The sequence below is a fragment of the Sapajus apella genome, unplaced genomic scaffold, assembly GCF_009761245.1.
Source record: "Sapajus apella isolate SASKATOON/1434 unplaced genomic scaffold, GSC_monkey_1.0 scaffold330, whole genome shotgun sequence".
NCBI lineage: Eukaryota > Metazoa > Chordata > Mammalia > Primates > Cebidae > Sapajus > Sapajus apella.
Window position 1 is genome coordinate 1 of NW_022437270.1, and position 21,663 is coordinate 21,663.

Sequence of the window (21,663 nt, forward strand, 5' to 3'; positions counted from 1 at the left end):
AGCTGTAGGTTAACAACATAGGGAAACCCAGGTTAGGAGTATACAGGAACTCCATTATCTTTTCAACTTTTCTGTAAATTAAAATTATTCCAAGTTTCAAAAGTTTATTATTATTATTTTTTTAAAAAAGCCAGTTGTTACCTTTAACTTGAACCATTGTCAGCAATGGTTACCAATCTTTTTTTTTTTTTTTTTTTGAGATAGAATCTCTCTGTCTCTGAGGCTAGCGTGCAGTGATGCAGTGCCAGCTCACTGCAGCCTCCTCCTCCTGGGCTCAAGTGATCAGACACGCACCATAATGGCTGGCTTTTGTATTTTCTGGTACAGACGGGGGTTTCAACATGTTGGCCAGGCTGGTCTCGAACCCCTGACCTCAAGCAATCCGCCTACCTCAGCCTCCCAAAGTGCTGGGATTACAGGTGTGAGCCATCGCGCGGGGCCTATCTTATTTTTGTTAGTCTCATTTCCCTCTCCTGGCCTCCTCTTTTGCTTTCCAGTTACACCTTTCCTGCCGGCAAGATCCTTTTTTCCCCAGCCCAAATTCTAATGCAGTGGTTCTCAGCAAAGGCAAATTTTGTGCCCTAGGGGACACCTGGCAACATCTGAAGACATACTGACTGTCGCAACTGCAGGGGATGGAAGGTTTGCTACCGATAAGTAGCAGGTCGAGGCCAGTGAGGCTGCGAAACATCCCGCTATGCACAGGACGGCCCCAAGACGAAAGATCACCCAGCCCAAAATGTCAGCAGTGATGAGGCTGCGAAATCCCGCCCTGTGTCTGTAATGCTGCAGGCCTCAGGGTCTCAGACACCAACTCAAAACTTCAGCTGTAGGCAGCATAATCTTTTCACTAGCGAATCCGTTAACCAGGGTCCTACCTGCCCTTCCCTTTGGTGGGAAGAATTACTACAATTTCTTAAAGTGCTGTTGAAAAGTTTAACAAACAGCACGTTTCTATGTTAGAAATATAAGCCTATAATTCTCTCCAGGTGGTGAAATTATAGGCAATTTTAAATATTTTTGTCATTTTCATTTTTCCAGTTTTCAGTATTCAGCATGTATTACTTTTTTATAATAAGTTAAAGATATACATCATAAAACTACCTATTTTAGATAGTCCACAGCATTTTACTGATTCGTGGTACATTCAGAATGGGAAAGCCAATGTGCAGGCACCTTGGGAGAAAAGCTAACATGCCTGCCAGGAGACTCCAGGAGTCTGGGCTCATCACAAGGTAGGATCTGAGTGAAGAATGACGTGGCCTGAGCTCAATGTCTAGAAGATTCCACTAATCCCAAAGAAATCCAAACGGCCGTTTAAACTTACTGGTAACAAAGCTCACCTCAGAGCCAGAGCAGTAGACCACTTATAGCCTCCAGTCCAATTGCAATACAGCATTTTGGGAAAAGTACGGTTACCTTAAAAAAAAAAAAAAAGAAAAATACATGGTATAAAAATACTCTCAGAAAGACTTAATTGTAACAAATGGCCTCAACATTTAAAATTTGAAAAGTAAACTCTCTTTACAATAATATATGTTTAAGTGAATAGTGCAAAACCCTTACCATCTCCAAGTATACATGTAATGCTGAAATCAGCTAAGTTAGAATTACAACTTAAAGAACATGAAATGCTCAATGAGGTATCAAGACTTGGGGGAAGTTACAAGTATATGAGACAGTGTGGTCCCAAGGCATAGAAATTATCCAGTAGGAAAAGATGAGAAAGTCTAGAACTAGAAACATACAATCACTTCAAGTATGACAGAGGCTACACACGGTCAGCAGGGAAGAGCTGAGACAAGTGGCCATCCACGTGGAGGGAGCCATTAAAGCTGTATCCACCTCACACCATCTACCAAGAGCAATTCCGGGTGGTTTCTAACTAAACCAAAATGTGAAAGGCTAAACTTACAACTTTCAAAAGACAACATCGCAAATTGTCTTTATAAACCTGGGGTAGAAAAAGATTTCTTAAAACCACAACAAAAAAGGACTAACTCTAATACCTTAAACTAATTATGTTTTTAAAGTTCTGTTCATGAAAATATACCATAATGTTAAAAAAACAAAAAAGTCAAAATCTGGGAGAGCGTTTCAGGGACAGTACAGATAATACCCAAAATATAAAAGAAGTCTAGACAACTTTAAGACTTTAAATATGGATCAGCAAGAATAGTTACGTAGCGCTATTGGGAATGTAAGCTAATATAGCCATTTAAAGAGTAACACACCCGGAAAGTACCCGCTAAAGAAGCTCTTGCACATGTGCAATCAGGAGAGGGGCAAAGAAATTTTAACAGTCACAAGAGCAAAAAACGGCACATAATCAGAACATATTGGAGAGTAGATAAAACTGTGATATAAGCTTACAAGAGATTACTACACAGAAGTAAAAAAAAAAAAAAAGAAATAAGAGAAGTCACATGGATGAATTGTAGAGCCATAATGTTGAGAGGAAATTAGAAAGTCCCAGAAGACCACCAGCCTGATGTCATCTTATACAGCCCTAAAACAGGCATTATCAAATATATGGTACTGTATTTTATTACATACATACAATAAAAGTATAGAAAATTTTTAAAAGGAAGTGAAGTGATAAGAAACAATTCAAAAGGATGGTTACCTTGGAAGAGGAGGTAGAGCGACCAGGCGAAGGCAAGCACTCACGTGGCTGCAATGGTACTGGTGCTGTTTCACTGTTATTTTGGGTAAAAGTCAACTAGTGTATTATGCTTTATACTTCCCCTAGTTTTCTTATTTTATGAAATATTACATTTAAAAAGATAACAAATGCAATTTTCTGGGTGCTTTATTTTAGTATGTTGAGTTTATTAATGAGGGTTGGCACATCTAAAAAGCTGCTGATACCTGTTTCTAATTAAGTAATTTGACTCTCAAATTTCTGGTTAAAGTCCCTTCAATAAACATAGAGAAAACCATTTTGCTGACAAACGTCCCTGAACTCTGACTTACCCAGGCAGTGGACGTGGTCCCGCACAGTGCAGTTGGCAGTATAGCGCTGCCGGGGACAGGACACCGTCATGCAGCTGGTGGAATTGGAACACTCGTAATCTGTTTCAGGAAGCTGCCAGCAAAATCTGCAAGTCATGTTAATGATGAAGTTCTTCTGGGATTTGAAGTCTTGATCCTATGTAGCAAACGACACAAAACTCATCAATTGCAATGGAGTAGTCTGTTAAGATGTTGGTCACATGGCACAAAATTCCTAAAACGCTTGTATTTAGGACCTAGGAGTAAGTGTCAGGAAAACAGTTACCAAAACAGTATGTATGCAAAATAAATGTATATGGTATGACCCCATAATCATAAAAATACACACCCAAATAAATGTACCTAAGGGGAAAAAAAGTAGATAAATTCACATCAAAATAGCAAAAGTTATTTCAGGGTGATAGAATTATTTCATCACTTTGGCTTAGCTAAGTTTTTCACAGTAAACATGTACTTTTGTAACACAGCAAAGAGGAAAATGTATTTTAGAAAGTCAATCGCGAATGGCTAGAAGGAACTGATGAACGCATTTGTTGAAGGTCACTGAGCTTCAAGCTTCAAGGGAGGAGTGGAATCCAGGTCTCTCAACCCCAGCCTGACACTTCTGTAGTGGTTAACCCACCGCTTTGCTTCTGAGTTGCCAGCCTTCCCTAACATCTCCTACCTTGCACAGCCCGGCAACTCTGGGTTGTTACAGCTGCTCCTACCTTCAGAGCATGTGGCATGCTTTATCCAGAGGCAGCCCAACTCAGAAGCGCTGCATGACGTGTGGAGGCTCAGTGAGTGTTCCCTGGTGGCCAGAGATAGTTTTTCATTTCAATTTCAAAAGCCATTATTTTGTTTTCTGCTTACAAAAGTACATGTTCTTTCTATGTTACACATTTGAAGATTACAGACAAAAACCTATAGGTGTTCAGAGCTAACTACTTTTAATCTTCTTTCCGTTTCTTTTACGTGTATATTTATAAATTTGCTAAAATGGAATTATACTGAAAGCACGCTGTAGTCTTTTCACTCCACCTGACATTACATTGTAATGTATATTTTTTAAATCATTTTTATGAAGCATCATATATATATATCTTATATATATGTGTGTATGTATACATATACATATACACACACACACACACACACACACAAACACACTATTCTTTTTGTCTTTTTTTTGAGATGGAGTCTCACTCGGTTGTCCAGGCTGGAGTGCAGTGGTGCAATCTCAGCTCACTGCAACCTCCACCTGCCAGGTTCAAGCAATTCTCCTGGCTCAGCCTCCCGAGGAGCTGGGATTACAGAGGCACAACACCATGCCCAGCTAATTTTTGTATTTTTAGTAGAGACGGGGTTTCACCATATTGGCCAGGCTGGTCTCAACCTCCTGGTCTCAGGTGATCCGCTGGCCTCGGCCTCCCAAAGTGCTGGGATTAACACGTGCGAGCCACCACGTCCGGCTCATATTTGTTTTTTTTTTTTAACATTTCACAAATGTGCTTGTCATTTCTGCACAAGAGCCATTCTCATTTTCTCTAATTTGTTCCAATTTTGGTATATGTGCTGGTGAAGCAAGTAATGTTAATTTTCTTATGAATGCAAAACCACTTTTCATGGAAAGCATTCCAATGCGGATAAGGCATCGCCTGATTTAGGCAAGCAGTTTGACCTGTTAGAAACCATGTTTACAGCTGCCTGTTTTCAGTGATGTGCTTAAAATACAAGTTTTTTTTTTAATAAGTAATCATTTTATTATTTGTTATATGATATTATTTTCACAGGTCTGATTGAATAAAACATATGCATTTTTATGCCACCAGCAGAGAACCCATATTCAGCTATCAGACCACCTAATTTTATATGCTGGAACACCACCTGCTAATGTGGCTCCAACAGTAGATTGGAAACTTTCTTTAACCGTATTTCCATATTTCACAGTAGGAATATTAAAAGTGCATTTTTCAATACCAGAATGCTAGTGTTCAAATAGAAGTAACTATAACCAAAACATATGTGTTTGTCTAATCCACACCATTAACAATCATTACTTTATTTGCAGAATGACACGAATTACACAGCATCCACTGGACCTCTGTTCAAAGATGGCAAAACTGATTATATCTTGATTTATAGAAAGACGAATACACAATACCACACACAAAAAAAAAAACGCATTTGAAAAGAACCTCAGGGCAGAAGGCTTGATGTTGGAGAAGGAGGTAGGTGATTTACTATTGTAGTTATGTAATAAAATGAAAACACAAGTTTTTTTAATCGTTTTTTAAAAAGTAGGTTACACTCACGCCTATAATCCCAGCACTTTGGAAGGCCAAGACGGGTGGATCACGAGGTCAAGAGATCAAGACCATCCTGGTCAACATGGTGAAACCCCATCTCTTCTAATAATACAAAAATTAGCTGGGCATAGTGGCGCCTGCCTGTAGTCCCAGTTACTCGGGAGGCTGAGGCAGGAGAATAGCTTGAAGCCAGGAGGCGGAGGCTGCGGTGAGCAAAGATCTCACCACTGCACTCCAGCCTGGGTAATAAGAGAGAAACTCCATCTCAAAAAACACATGTACAAGGTACACATTTCAAGACACAGCAGGAGAGTGGGCAGTGAGTCGGTCTTGTCTGGCCCGGCCTCTGGAACCACTGCCCTCCCCCCCACCAAGTACCCTCTGCACTTCCAGGGAGAGCCTATTCTACACACAGGCACATTTATGTCACCTATATTTAACCTTCCCAATGCTTCCACTTAATTTTGTACACATGTCAGTTCATTATCTCTGAGCTTCCTACTTCTTTTTAATGGCCACAATGGGTTTATTCTATTACATGTGTACCATAAATTAAGAAGTTCTCTCTTGGACATTTCACTTCTTTCGAATCTTTTGCTTTAATGAGCAATACAGCTAAAAAATAAGCACACTTATTTGCATCCATGTATAATAATATATATAACATAAATTTCTAGAGGTAGAACTGCTAAGTCGATGATTATGTGTAATTGTAAATTTAACAGATATGACAAATCGCCTTTAAGAGGTTGACCAATTTGACTACCCATTAATAAGATATGAGTATCTGACCCTTATACTCTCACAAACTCAGAGTTAAGTTAAATTTAAAAAGTCAAATTAAAAAAATTTTTTTTGTCCATCTGAGGGTTAAAAATGTATTAGTTTGTTTTTAATTATGAAAAACTTATCCATGTTTTTCATGTAATAATACAAATAAGTCTGTTTGTATTTCCTTTCCTATGAACCATCTGCTCATGTCCTAACACGGTTTTTCTATAAGACTGTCATCTTTTCCATGTGGGTTTTTAGGAAGTGTTTATATATTACTGATATTAGTGTATCAATTGTCACATGTTAGAAACACTTTTTCCTAGTTTGCCATGTCTTTTGCCTTTATGCTTTTTTTTTTTTTTTAAGATCATGCAGAAATCTCTGATTTTTAGTAGTCAAATGTATCAATTCTTTCTTTTATGGCTTCTAAGCTTTATTTCATACTGAGAAAAATATTCCCCATTTTGAGAACAACTATCTCGTGTTCTCTCTGGTACTTCCGGATTACATCTTTGGACTATCTGGAATTCATTCTGGACAAGACAGGGGTTCCACTTAATTTTGTTCCAGAGAGCTCCCCAGGCATTCTGGCATTTACTGAATCCATCTTCTCACAGACAAACACTGGGCCTTCAAAAGCTCATCTATGGCAGAAAGACGCTTCCACCCGCTCTGTACACTAGCTGTCACTACTAAGAACACAAAATCCATCTGAACAAATCAGACTTGCTTTAGATATGCTAGTAGACTAAGATCTTCTCCAGTCCTACAAAGCAACATTTCTGTCAAGCGCATTTCCAGCAGACATCAACCGGCTTGACAGTTATCATTATAACTAAAACAGCAGTGAGCTGACACGAAAAGGTCTATTGGGTTTTTTTACATTTATTTCTACTTAACAGGGCAAACATAAAAGAATATAAAAATTATTCAGAATTTATTCTCAATAGTCACATCTGAACTGCTCTTCTAACTTGAAGTTTACAGTGAATGTATTTAGAATAAGTAAGCCATAGTACTTACAACACAGGTAACAGATGGTTTCACTGTACAGTCAAAAGTGACAGGCTTCCCATAGATACAGGAGAAATTTGTTGTGCAGTCTATACAGTCTGCAGGAAGTCTGCTACACAAACCATTGCTTGGACACTTCATCACATAAGGTGGGATTTCAGTACTTTCTGTGAGAGGTAAGAGAGAAGCTTATTCTCCTACAATACTGATTCGAATAACAGAGGAGAATAATCTTCTAAGGTTAAGAGACATGATCATTAGCAATTAGACACTGCACTGGAATGGAAAAAGCATGGGGCTGGAGCCAGAGACACCTGCAATTAAAGCAGAGTTCTGCAAATAACCAGCTGTGTGACCTGGTGGGCACCAAACTTGTAAAACATTACTTCATTCCTGCCTCCCAAGTGGCTGTGAAAACTAAAGGTGCTCACATACAAATAACGCATAGAAAATTCTGGGTATACATTAAGAGCTTTTTTTAAGAAAATCTATCATTTTGTCAGTTGAAAAACTAAAACTTATAGTAGGGTTTGTGCAAAATCACAGAGGAAGTCTGTGGCAAAACTGAAACTAGAACCCAAATCTCTCCATTTCCAATCCAACGTTCTCTTCAAAAATCTGAATTCACTAGTTTAGAAATGAAGCCACTGACATCCTCAGGGCATCAACTCTAGAAAATGTCATGATCTCATGAACACTGGTACTTTGATAAGCCATATTTGCTAATATAATATTTACAGCTTTATGCTACCAAAGTTCGAAATAGTTCTCTATTTTAATAACTTCTTCAGTGAGCTGCAACCTTTTTTTTTTTTTTTTTTTTTTTTTTTTGAGACGGAGTTTCATTCTTGTTGTCCAGGCTAGAGTGCAATGGCATGATCTCACAGCAACCTCTGCCTCCCGGGTTCAAGTGATTCTCCTGCCCCAGCCTCCCGAGTAGCTGGGATTACAGGCATGCACCACCACACCTGGCTAATTTTGTATTTTTAGTAGAGATGGGGTTTCTGAATGTTAGTCAGGCTGGTCTCGAACTCACAACCTCAGGTGATCTACCCAGCTCAGCCTCCCAAACTGCTGGGATTACAGGCGTGACCCACCGCGCCTGGCCTCAGCTACAACTTATTTCCAACCAACCTAATCAGGTGTGCAATGTATTTTTACCAACTGAGAGGATCAAAATTGCAAGTATTCCTGAAAAGGGCTTTCAAAAGCCTGCAAGAGTCAAGAACTCTTGCGCTTTCTCTAAAAAGTAATCTGCATTTAAAATTCAAGTGCACTACTATTTTTTACATCCAAATAATGAGTAAAATACCTTTGCCGGTTTCAATTCACTGAAGTAATGTCACTCTAAACTGAAGAAATTAGAGTCAAAGCCTCCACTTAGCAAAACACACTAATGCTTATTTAAAACTGGTCCTACTTTACTCACTGCATTAAGTGGACAATTCTACAAAATACTCTTTTCTGTAATCCCATGACTATGTGGCTGGAAGGTGGACATTTAGAATCACAAAGCAGAAATGACTTTAGGCCATCAGACCAACCCCACCGCTTTAAAGATGAGAACCAAGGTCCAAAGGGCATAATTTGTTCAAGATTCCATAGCAAAACCAGACCTAGATTCCAGGTCTCCGCCAGCCCCTCTGTGATCCTTCCATTTCACACAGTCCTGGGGGAGCCTTTCATATATAACATCAGGAACAGGATTCTAGAAGTAGAGGAAATTTGCTGAAGGGAAAGAAGCACTGACTGAAGGTTACTTTGATGGAAGAAGTGGAAAAACAATAGAAATAAGGAGACAAATGAGCATGGGACTGGAAAAAGAGATGAGGTAGAAACGTCAAAAGGCATCCAAATGCGAAGACTATCTACTGAAAATGGCTTTGTATCTGCCCTTAATTCACATCATCTAAAATACCATAAAATATTCAAAAATAGAAAGTGACTTCGTATACTAAAGGAAATTTTTATCAAAAACAAAGAGAAATTACTAGATATAAATACACACATTTACTAGAATAGAAAATGTCTAGTACCTGCTGCCCTGGGAACTACTGTGAATGTACGTGTTGGGCCCGGATCCTTTATTGACTGAGCCAGCGCCTGCGATTGCTCTAAATTTAAGGATCGTACAATTAGACAAACATGTTATCCCGGGACGAGAAAACCTTGTTTTGTGTGGTTAACACGGCGGGTCTACACCAGGCCAATAAGCTGCTCATGAAAACCTCACGGCTTGGCATCCAGAAAACACAAAACTTAGGGACGAAACGTCAACGGGCAGACAACAGTTCAGATCTGCCGGCAACGAGGGACCGAAGGGCGGCATCGCGCTCCAGTTCCGCCTCCCCGGCCGAGCCCCCAAGCGCTCCACCTCCGTTCCAGGGCTCCGCAACCACGATGGGCGGCTCGGTGTCGTCGTAACGGAGGGGCGGCCTCCGGCCGGGCGGCCAGGGCGCCAGACTCCAGATGCAGCGACGTGCCGCCCGGAGCCGGGCACTCGGCCTCCTCCCCACGTCAGCCTCCGCCCGTGGGCCCAGCCTCCTAGCAGCTCCCGGGGCCCCGCTGCCACTCAGCTCCACCCGGCGCTGATCCCGGCCTTTGACTCACCACCGCCTGACAGAATGCAGAACTGCGAGAGAAAGAGCAGCACGCGACACAGGGAGCGGAGGCCCCGAAGCGGGCGCACCCCAGCGGCCATCTTGCCGGCGCGTGCACACGTTCAGGCCGGGGACGGGCCCTGCGAGTCGGGGCGGGGCGCGGGCGCGCGCGTGTGGGGGCGGGGCGAGGCAGGCGCGGCTCGGAGCGGGAGCGGGCAGTGGGCGCAGGCGCGGTGCGTCTTCGGGCGGCTGGCGTCTGCGCTTGCGCTTTCCCGCGTGGTTTTTCTTCCGGTTGCGTTCTCTGGGAGGTCCACGAGGAAGATGCGAGCTTGGGAGGTTGCTCGGTTCCAACGCGCACCTCACGCCCTTGAATGAAGGGCTCACTAATCTTTTCACCGCAGGAGACCTGAGAAAGGTCATCCGTGGACCGAAATGCACGCCCGAAGCCACCCAGAGCAGAGGCTGGCAAATGTGGGTGTGGTCGGATGTTGTGTGCTGGGTCCTGTGCGAAGGTTCTGAGGACAGTATCGCGTGGCGTTTCATCCTAAAGACACTTATTTACAGTCGGGGAAGCGGCCCCGGGGCGACGAGGGGCCCTCCCCTGGGGGCCCGCGCTCAAGCCTGCCGTGGTTTTCACTTTTGGCCAGCTCGTGGAAGATACGCAGCACTTTTAGAAAGTTGCTCTCAAACCTGGAGTAGCAGGATGGCCCGAGGCGCTGCGAAGTGAGGGGAGGGTCCAGAGCACAGCCCTGCCTGGGGAAGGGAGGACATCGGGGGAGCAGCGCTCAGGCCCCAGCTCGCTGCGACCCTTGCCGGTTTCTATCACAAAACACCTGGAAGGAACCATGCTGGTGACCTGCGCTCTCCTCCCACCCACCTGCGGGATCATTCATTCCGGGGCCTTCTGACTGCCATCCCTCAAGTGCATGTTTGATGAATGATTTTTTTAAAAAATACATGGAAAAGTGCCTGCACGTAAGCCCTGAATGTTAGCTTTAAAAATCGTTATCACGCCCGGGCGCGGTGGCTCACGCCTGTAATCCCAGAACTTTGGGAGGCCGAGGTGGGCGGATCACGAGGTCAGGAGATCGAGAGCATCCTGGCTAACACAGTGAAACCCCAACTCTACTAAAAATACAAATAATTAGCCGGGCATGGTTGCAGACGCCTGTGGTCCCAGCTACTCGGGAGGCTGAGGCGGGAAAATCGCTTAAACCCAGGAGGCGGAGGTTGCGGTGAGCTGATATCGCGCCATTGCACTCCAGCCTGGTGACAGAGCAAGACTTGGTCTTAAAAAAAAAAAAAAAAAAAAATCACACAATCTGTACCGTATACTGCTACACAGGTCTGATAGATATTGTTTTGTTTTACCAACTGTTTAACTGTTCACATCCCTCAGGAAGTTAACTAAATGATCAGTATATTGAACAGAGAGAATTTCTGACATTTCCTTTGAATTCCGCAGCACCTCACCAAATACACAATACTTCTTGTTTGGTAGCTGAATTCTCTATTGACATAATGCCATTTTAATTCAGTTCTGGGCAAGTAACGCATTCCTCTCTGTTAAATCTGAAATCCATTTCAGTATATAAATCAATGGAATGTCATCCCATCAAAAAAGTAATTTAGGTGAGCAGCTTAACTGAAACACTGGAAACACTGATGCAGTTCATTTGGGAATTTATTTTTTCTAAAGCTGAACAAAACCCAATTATGAATTACAAACATTTAAAAGGCAACTCAACCTATAGTGCAAACACCAGATTCCACAGAACTGAATTCCTGTCGGTAATCCAATAATTAGTAGTAGCTGCTGCTTTTGTGGTTATTGGCTGAAACAAAATTAAGTAATCATTCCAAATTTGAAGATAAAGTTTCAGTGTGAATTTTAGTAAAAGAGTCATAAAAATACCTGAGATATATTAGAAAATAAGATTTTCCCTCATATTAAAAAAACTGCAGACTTTTATTTGAAACTCATCTTTAGAAAATCACAAATCATAGCACTAACATTTCATAAACATTTCCTAGTGTTTTGTTTCCCTTTTTCAATAAATAGTATTTCCCCATTTAAGTTTCTCAAGGGATTGATTGCTGTGCCCTCTGTCCCCCGTGGACATTAGTGAATTAAACTTTGTACATGTCAGCTACACATTCACTGTCTCCTTCCTCAGCTTAGTCCATGAGTGGACCCATCCGTGGCTCCAAAGTCTTAGAAGTACTAACATGTTAAGAAAAATACATTTTTAAGGGTCAAAACAAAGTTACACAGAAGCAAATACCAGGGAAGGACTTCAAAAGTCCTCCTCAGCATTGAGTGCCCGTGACTTCTTGAGATTCTTCAGTTTATCAATGGCAGAAGTTACTAAAATCTCTCCATGAATTCTGTTGTCTCTTGTTCGTACGTTTACAGCATTATTTATCTTTTCCTTTTCTCCAACCACTGCAAAAAGGTAAAGAAATGTATTTTAAATCAGTTCACCAAGCATTAAGTCAGCAGTCACATGAAATGTTTTTATCGAGTTGTTCATTATTAATACATATCATCTAATGAGCATTAGGTTCATCCTCTGGTAAGTTTCTTGAGGGAAGGAATGACTTCTGATCCCATCTCTCTATTGTCCACTTGAGAGAACAGCTCTTGTGGTCCTAGGGTGCAAATGAGAGTGGGGAGCTCTTACAGACTCACTCACTCCACCTGGCATACCTGATGAGCCAATGGGTGGACACCAGACCCATGCCACCCCACCAGAATTTTCTGGAATGTGGGTAAAAAGTTTGCTTTCTCTAGTGACCCATATTGTGAGATGATGCAGGAATATACAGCCATGCTTCTTGCCATACAGAAGGAAGAAACCGGTCTGCAGTAAGTGGAATAAAGTAGATATTTAAGAGAAGCATAAAGAACCAGAGTGAGACAGGAGCCAGAAATGGGAGAAACAGTCCTGGTGAGGGCTGAGCTCTGATTGCTCTTCTAGAGGTTTGGTATTTAACTCTACCTTTCAAGTCATAGGAAACTCCAAGACCCTTCCATTAAAATGCTGTCTTTGTCTAAACTAAGTTGAGATTTCTGCCACCATAAGAAGCCTGATGGAAACACCACAATACCTACTATGACGTCAAACATGATCAGTGAAACACTGTCAATAGAGCAACTCTATGCATATTTATTTTGCCTTCTATAGACTCCCAACTTACAGGAAATAGCAATACTATGCCTGCAGTTATGTCAATGTTAGTTTCTCTTAATTTTGGAATCATTTTTAAAGCCTAAATTTTAGATTCTGCATCTAATTAGTCATGTGCTAAAAGGACATTTTATTTTTCGCCTAAATCTTTTCCTTTGGATCATTTTAAATTTGGAATCTTTTCTTTTGTTAGTTTAATCCCGAAGATTTCTCATAAGCCAGAAAAGTGAGGAAAAATATTTCAGGCCTATGAGGCTGAAATATAAAGAATATAATTCTACTGATGGGATCATTTTCACAGTTCTTTTCATTGTTGGCAGGCAATACTAACTATTGCTAGTAAAACTATCCCAGGGGATTCAGGTAAAACTTTATAACTCTTCTTGCGGCAAACAACAAAGAGCGCCTAGGAACAGCTAAGCCAGGAACACTATGGACTCTTCTTTTTGTGTAAGTATTAAATAGACAAATCATGATAATCAACTAGTTGAACCATATTTCTTATTTGGTCTTTTGGAACTGAAGTGAAAAAAAAAAAAAACCAAAAAAAAAAACAAGCATTTGGAAAAATACATGCAAACTTAAATTACCCAAAATAAAATTGTACTGAGCCAGCTGTGCATTTCGTATTTTCTTATTTAGTGTACAACTATGATCTAAGTCAACGTCAGCCATAAATCCTTCTTCAAAAAATTCACTGGATACCTAGAAGAAAATGAAACACCTTTATTGTTGCATTATGGTACCTAGTCTCCAAGAAGAGCCCCAATGTTCCCCACTCTTGGTATTCATACCCTTTTAGAGTTCCCTGCTCACTATACCAGAGCAGGTCCATGTGACCATAAGTAAGTACAGAAGTCTTGGTGTATCATTTCTGAGACTAGTTCACAAAAGACTGCAGCTCCCATCTCTCTCTGATCACTAACTGGGGGACCAACCGCCATGTGAGGACATTCAGGCAACCGATGAAGAAGCCCAGGTGATGAGGAGCTGTGTCCACCAACTGTGAGTGAGCCCTGAGGCCTACAGCCCTGGCCCACAGCGAGACTGCAGCCTCAGGAGATGCTCTGCACCACAATCCACCAACTGAGCTGCTCCCAGACCCTGACTCATAGGAACTGTGAGATAATAAATGTTTGTTGTTCAAAGCTGCTAAGTTTTGGGGTCACTTGTGACACAGCAACAGCTAATATTCTTCCCTAATAGAGCCATGTAGAAATGAATAATTATGAGATGTTTTAAAATACTAATTTTCCAAAAACATTAAGAAATAAAATAGTTCTGATACAGCCAGAGACATGATACATTAAGAAATAAAATACTTCTGATATAGCTACAGAGACATGATACATGTGTTACTCCCAACTACTGAAAACACGGATTGTTAACGTGTCAGTTCTGCAATATTTCAAAACATGAAGGACATTCCAAATCAATGACCTACACAGAATACATGCAAGATTATTATGTACTTTAAACGACTCTGATTTTACCTGAAGTGCATACTTTTCACAAGTTGGCCCCACAGGGATGACCATTACCTGACGAGGAGATAGCCAGAAAGGCCTGAAAAATACATAAAATACGTCTTTTCAAAGACTAATAAAGGCTACTTATTAAATGATTTCAAATAACCAAAGATTCTTTTAAAGACTTTACAAGAGGGCAGTTTCAGTAGAGTGGCATGGAAGAAAACCAAATTATATTAAAGTTTGAAGGCCGCAAAGTAAACAAAAGAAGAATTTTGGAATTTCGATAGCACAAGTGTGGGGAGAATCACACCCTTGTAGAGTTCCCTGCTCACTATACCAGAGCGGGTCTATGTGACCATAAATTAGTGCGGAAGTGTTGGCGCATCATTTCTGAGACTAGTTCATAAAAGACTGCAGCTCCCATCTCTGCAAAGGGCTGACCATGCACTTACCATATGACCCAGCAACTGCACTCCTGGACACTTGTCCCAGAGAAATGAAAGCGTATGTTTACACATAATCCTGCACACTAATGTCCAGAGCAGCTTCATTTATAATAGCCCCAAACTGGAACAGCAAAAAAAAAAAAAAAAAAGGAACCAACTAACTGATCTCAACATGTATGATGGATGGCTCTCAAGGGAATTCCACTGAGTGAAAAAAAGCCTACCTCAAAAGTTTGTGTACTGTGTAAATGTTTATGTAATATTCTTTACATGACAAAATGATGGAGTTAGAGAACAGGTCCACGGTTGTCAGATAAGGACAGGAATGGGATGGTCTGAGTGTGGCGAAAGGGGGGCAGGAGGGAGCCTTACAAGTGATAGAACTGTCCTGTGCCTTGACTGGTGGTCTTACACTGTCTGTCCATGTGACACAATTTTATACAGCTAAATACATATACCCACAAATGGGTGCACGTGAGGCTGGTGAAATCTGAACAAGGTTGGTGGACAGTCTTAGTGTCTAGCTCTTGGTTGTGATACTGTATCTAGTTTTGCAAGGTGTTACCACTGGGGAAAACTGGGTAAAGAGTGTGCTGGACCTCTCGATATCACTTTTTTTTTTTTTTTTTTTTTTTTTGAGGCAGGATCTCACTCTGTCACCCGTCTGGAGTGCAATGGCGCGATCTTGGCTCACTGCAACCTCCACATCCCAGGTTCAAGTGATTCTCCTGCCTCAGCCTCCTGAGTGGCTGGGACTACAGCCACCGCCACCACACCCACCTAATTTTTGTATTTTCAGTAGAAATGGGGTTTCACCATGTTGGCCGGACTGGTCTCGAACTCCTGACCTCAGGTGATCCACCCACCTCAGCCTTCCAAAGTGCTGGGATTACAGGCATGAGCCACCACTCCTGGCCTCTGTATAGCTTCTTAAAACAACAAGTAAACCTACAATTATTTCAAAATATAATTTTCCTAAAAAAAAAAAAAAAAAAAAACATGGCACGGTAGGTATAAGCAATGTCCGATGTGGGACATGTTTGCCTTTTCCCTTAATCTGAAGGTGAAAGGACATACAATGAGGACTATTTCAGACAGCACTTTATAAATGTGCATATATATATACTTGTTTTCAAATTACGAACACAAAATAATACATGATAAATGGTAAAACACAGAAATACAGGGTATATAATGGAAAGCAGATGTTTCCTTTTGAGCTCTGTCCTCACCCCATCCCCAGCCCTACTTCCCCAAAGGAGCCACATTTTAGCCATCTTTACTTTTGGCTCTGGGGAGATTTCCCCACAAGCCTGACTGCTGTCTGAAGTGTGGATGTATGAAGTGCAGAGACTATACCTCAGTCTCTGCAACAAAGGAAGGTACACTCAGTGCACTGGCCCCAACCACCTCCTGTCTGCCTCTCCATCTCCTATTTCACTAGTTCTTTTTTTTTTAAACCACTTTCACTGTTACCATTCTAATGCAAGACACCATCATCTCTCACCTATGGTAAATGATTTAAAACCAACTGGAAAGAAAGAAAAACAAGCTAACTCATACTTAGGTGGCATACACATACTCATATCCATACTTTTGGCTTATGTGTAACTTCAATAGCTTAGAAACTCCATGACATCTAAGTGCATTTCTCTATGATCACAAAATATCAGGAATATACATGGACTCTCTAGCTACCCAGGACTTCTGGAAGATACTTTGTTTAGGAAACTTTCTACCTTAGCTTTCTGCTCAAAAATGTGCTCCTCCAGCCTCCGTGGACATGAATACTAGTATGCATGGGTGTGATCTAGGTTCTGCTAATGTATAAACATGGCACTCTGACTTAAGACAGAGTGGAGAAGGAGGCACCACATGGAATCCATTCTGGCAAAGAAGGGTAATGCAGAGACATGGAGCTTTTGGAGGAACTGGTTGCAGTGACACTAGCAGTAGCATCCACTGCCCAGTGACCACAGTGGGAGCTGCAGGGACTGCGCCCAGCAACAGCAGCAGTGGGGGCAGTAGTTTCTGAAAAGAGAACTAAACTGCATGAGCAGATCCTCAGCTCATGGAAGGTAGAAATGTCACAAGTGGTTGCCGGTTTGCAGCATTTCCACAGGCTAGGACACATCATCAGATGTTGTCTGCCAGCTGGTGCCATAACTGCTAGTAAAGCCACTTGTTTCTGAGTGTGTGGTGATAGTGGTGAATCCCATAATGTCAGTGCAATGCTTTATTTATTTGCTATAAAATCTCTTTCACAGTCAGAAGCACTACTGTGTTCCTGGCAGCACATAAGTACCTATTTAGTGCTGCTGGCAGAAGCATGGCAGCAAAGAAGAGCAAAGCAAAATCCACAGTGGGTCTCTCTTCAGTGAGAACAAGGTATTGGTCCTTATATGACAAAAGGGATCCAATGTAATCAAGCTGCTACAAGACCACTGGCTGTTCCCCCAGGTTATGGTACCAGAGTGGGGGATCATGATTAATCACTACTGATGGCAAACTGAATCCTCAGAAGAGATGTAGCCAGATGGAACTTAGTGAAGCAAGGTCCATGTTGTTGAGCCCATGCATTTCCATCAGTGGCCACTTTGCCCATGAGCCACTGAGCAACTACTAGGGGAAAAAAAGAAGCTGATTTTAACAGAATGGGTCCTCTTGTATTGGAATATTGAAAAATTCCTCAACAGTGGGGGCCTTTTGGTGGCAATACCACTTCTGTTGGCCCATTCCGAGTGATCATCCACATTTCTGTTTCCCAAATCTATGTACTTTATTTTTCAATCTAACTACTTCTACATCTCTGACCTTGTGGCCAAAGCAGTAACTAGAGCACATGCATCCATGTAACTCCACATCGCTGCCATTCTTCCTTCCAAGCAAAAAGGACAAGATGCACCACTCAAAATTCTGCTCTTTAGGACACTTCCCTTCCCCACTGTCATCCTAAATGGGCTGTGCTGCTGAGCCTTCTTCTGTTGAGTTTGTGCCATTTATCAATCAGGTTTACCCATTCTCCTCCTCAGTGCTTGTAGGGAACCCCAAAGGCAAACAATATGGGTTGAAGGAGGGATGGCTGGAGGGGAGAGGCAGTACCTAGGAGTATGGGTCACATGTTTTTGAGACAGCAACTAGATCTCTGAAGGGCTTGAAAATAGGTAAAAAGATAACTTGAGTCCCCCAAAAGGTAAATGGTACAGTTTTATGCCACCCTGCCTTAGTTTTTGTTTTCTCATCTGGTAAATGGAACAAGAACTCTTTATTTGCTGTTTGGATACCTGCCAACTATAAGGCAGGAAATGCCCTTTCTTTTGTTACTACTTTTATCTTTTACACATGATTTTTTAAGAATAATTTTTAAAAAGGAATAAAAAGTAAATAAAAATTAAAAAGAATTATAGGCATATAGCTTTTCTTTTCCATATCACTTACCATTTTCCCCCACAGTTTTCTGAAAGAATGGCTATCATTCTTTCCAATGATCCCAAAATGGCTCGATGAATGATCACAGGTCTCTTCTTATCATCCCCATCCTTACTAAAAAGTGAAAATTTTACATTTAAGTCTTTTCCTAAGAGTCAATAATAACTATCTTCTAGCCTTATATTTAATTTTGAGAATAGATTTAGATTAGTCGTTTTGGATACCTCTCCATTAACCTTATTTATTCTGTGACTGTCTTGTTTTTTCACTGTTTTCTTTGCTAATCTTTTTTCTTTTATTTTTAAAACTTTTTATTAGAGAACATTGAAACATATACAGAAGTAGAGAGGACAGTATAATGAATTTCCACATATCCTCTCTCTCAGCTTCACAAAATGTCAATTCACAGACAATCTCATCTGACCCAAATGTACCCCCATTCTTGCCACTATCTCCCACATTGTAATCTTCATTTTTAAAATGTTCCTGATATGTGTTCTCAAATTCCACTGGTCAAATTCCCTAAAACCCTCATGAGGTATACCTTACATTTAATGATTCCCTCTTTCCCTTAGGGAAAAAAAGAGAAAAAAGCAAACAATGACTTAATTGTAAGCCACTTCAAGATCTCTGCACAAGTTTGTCAGAAAGATAAATTTCACATTATTGCAACAAATGTTAACATGTGACACAAAGTTCTTTTGAGAAATTTTTAACTAAAAATTATATCAGCTAGCTACTACCAAAATAAAATAAATTTAACAAATTAATAAAACAAACAAATACAAACAGAGAAACTCATTAATTAAACCTACTTCGAATGAGTTACAACTGGATATCATCACTGCCAACCACGTCTGCCAAGAGCCATTATAGAGTAACTGCAGGCAAAACCCTCTGTCTAGACCCTACAGGAAGCTTTGGGGTAGGGGTGGGCAGCTTGAGTCCATTCCTATGCATGTATATAAAGAAATCCATCCCACAAACTGAAACCAGTATGAAATATTCCTGAATGTTACATCATGTTGTTTTTGTGTGGGGACAGAAGAGAAACAGGCTGATCCTTTCACAGAGGCTGGGTATCCAAAATTTCTGTCCTATCATTTCTTTTAATCATGTCTTCTAGCCTTAAGAAGAGCAAATAGTGACATCAACTATGCTTACACATCTATGCTATCAGAAACATTGGGATGAATGCCAAATTCCCCCACAATAACCCCATTGGATTTGGTTATATTAGATTAACAGATAAATTTGAGAACTAATAACTTCACAATGTCAATTCTTCTCATTCCAAAGTGTGGTATGAATCTTCATTCAAATAACTTTTTTATGATCTTTGAGAAATTTTTATAGTGTATGCTTATAAAGAACATCTGTAGTAATGTGTCACCTAATGACATTTCTGTCAACAATGGACTGCATATACGATGGTGGTGCCATGAATTATAAAGAAGCTGAAAATTCTTATCATCTAGTGATTTGTGTTACAAGCACCTACAGTATTCAGTACAGTAATGTTTTGTACACATTTGTAGCTAGGAGCAGTAGCTATCCCATATAGCCTAAGTGTGTAGTAGCCTATATCATCTAGGTTTGTGTAAGTACACTCTGTGATGTTCACACAACAATGAAATTGCCTAATGACACATTTCTCAAAACATATCCCTAACATGACTATATTTACAGATATGCATGACTATAATTACATTTATTAAGTTTATTCCTATTTTCTATTTTGTTGTTGCTGTTGTTTCTGAAATGTTTTTTTCCATTGCATTTCCCAGCAGTTTATTGCTAATATTATGAAGGCAAATTGATTTCTACCTTCCTTTTTTTATCAGTTCCCATTTTCTCCATTTGATTCTGTTGGATTTCTCCACATTTTAACATCTATGAATAATAATTTAATCTTTCTTTTATATATTTGTAATCCCAGAATGATTCTGAATAACAATACAAATAGTAGTCATATTCATCTTCTTCCCAACTATGTTGAGATGTTATTGCTGTTTTCTGATAAAGGCTCTTTATCATGATAAGGAAATTTCTGTTCATGTCACAGGAATGAATGTTGACTTCTATCTGATGACCTTCTGCATGCTAAATGTAATGAATGACAAGAGACACTCTCATCCACCCTTGCTTTTTTAGGGAAAAGCCCTTAATCACAGTGATGACTTTGATGCTTCTCTTTCCTCTCATACATAAGCCTGAGCAAGTCACATCAGTTCTTCCTCCGAAATACACTCCTAGTTTCCCTACTTTGTTCATCTTTATGCCACATGGCTCCAACTGTCATGGTTTCTTACCTAGTCTGCAATCCACTGCTTCCATCTTTGTTTGCTGACTCACCATTTGCCACACAACACCTATGATGGCTGGCTGGGCTGATTTGTTTCTCCTGTGCATCCTTCTTAAATGAGAAGTTTCGCTTGCATTCTGATGGCCCTAAGCAACTTTCTTGTATTACTGATTCTGAAGGCTTGCCTTTCTTACTAATAGTTCTGACCCTTGCTCCTCCAAAAGGGAGAGATTAGACTTTTCAGTCATACTAACTCCACTGTTGGTCAGGCAAAAAGTTAGGGGTCAACTCCCAGAAGCTTTTCCATTTTGGTGCATGGTATGACCTATGGGACTTGGCCACTAGGTGGCAAACACATGGAACATATCTGAATATCACTACAGTAAGGCTTCTATAACTGAACTGACACAGAAGCTCAGCCCACAAAAGTGGGTTGGGAATTTCCACCTGAACCTAACCAGGCAGATTCACTCCCAAAACAAGACAATCTCCTTAGGATTTAAACAAGACACAGCATCTCATAATATTCAAAATGTTCAGGATATAATCCTAAATTATTTAGTATATGAATCATTAGGAAAATTCTCAATTTGTGAGAAAAAATACAAACAAGAGTCCAACAGCAAGAAAACACAAATGATGGAATTACCAAAGGCTAGAAAGCAGCCATTATAACTGTACCCCAAGAAGTAGGGTGAACACACCCGGAGTGAATAGGAAGACTAAAGTCTCAGTAAGAAATATAAAACATGAACAATAGAGATTGTGGATCTGAAAACTACAATCACAGAAATTTCTAACAAGTCATTAGATGGATTCAGTAGCAATGGAGATGGTAAAGAGTTGGTGAACTTGAAGATGAGTAAAGAGAATGCATCCAATCTGAAAGATACAAAGAAAGACTGAAGGAAGCATAAACAGCCTCGGAAAACTGTGGAAAAATACCCAAAGGTCTAATATTCAGGTCACCTGAGTTCCAGAATGAGGGGAGATAGAGTACAAAAGAAATATGGAAAAACAATGGCTGAACACTATCTAACTTCTGCAAACCAATAACTTACAGATTCAAGAAGTTCGAACCCTCACAACATAAACTTGAATAAGTCCACGGTCAGACACATCACAATCA

The 21,663-nt window shown here is 40.6% G+C and overlaps 2 protein-coding genes and 1 non-coding gene across 5 annotated transcripts in view; all 3 read right to left on the bottom strand.

Moving 5' to 3' along the window:
- Positions 1-1,112: 1,112 nt before the first annotated feature.
- LOC116545670 (TM2 domain-containing protein 3) lies at positions 1,113-9,842 on the bottom strand. 3 transcript variants are annotated; one of them, XM_032272205.1, is made up of 5 exons: positions 9,702-9,842; positions 9,128-9,205; positions 7,101-7,258; positions 2,977-3,151; positions 1,113-1,419 (listed from the first exon to the last, which is right to left on the bottom strand). In XM_032272205.1, the coding sequence occupies exons 1-5, from the start codon at positions 9,790-9,792 to the stop codon at positions 1,340-1,342; spliced, it is 582 nt and encodes a 193-aa protein (XP_032128096.1). In that variant the 5' UTR covers positions 9,793-9,842; the 3' UTR covers positions 1,113-1,339. The 3 variants fall into 3 exon arrangements, with proteins under 3 accessions (XP_032128096.1, XP_032128098.1, XP_032128097.1); XM_032272207.1 differs by lacking the exon at positions 9,128-9,205 and having other exon boundaries at positions 9,702-9,835; XM_032272206.1 differs by lacking the exon at positions 1,113-1,419 and having other exon boundaries at positions 2,042-3,151.
- Positions 4,479-4,581, bottom strand: LOC116545672. Its single transcript, XR_004266402.1, has one exon. It is a non-coding gene; the product is annotated as a U6 spliceosomal RNA (small nuclear RNA).
- A 1,351-nt stretch (positions 9,843-11,193) lies between the features above and the next one.
- The window catches only part of LOC116545671 (threonine--tRNA ligase 2, cytoplasmic-like), a 65,621-nt gene continuing 55,151 nt past the window's right edge, over positions 11,194-21,663 (bottom strand). The window contains exons 16-19 of the mRNA XM_032272208.1: positions 18,239-18,343; positions 14,376-14,448; positions 13,473-13,587; positions 11,194-12,137 (exon numbers count right to left, since the gene is read on the bottom strand). Coding sequence (XP_032128099.1) covers positions 11,989-12,137; positions 13,473-13,587; positions 14,376-14,448; positions 18,239-18,343 — 442 coding nt within the window. The 3' untranslated portion in view covers positions 11,194-11,988. The remainder of the gene's footprint in view (positions 12,138-13,472; positions 13,588-14,375; positions 14,449-18,238; positions 18,344-21,663) is intronic.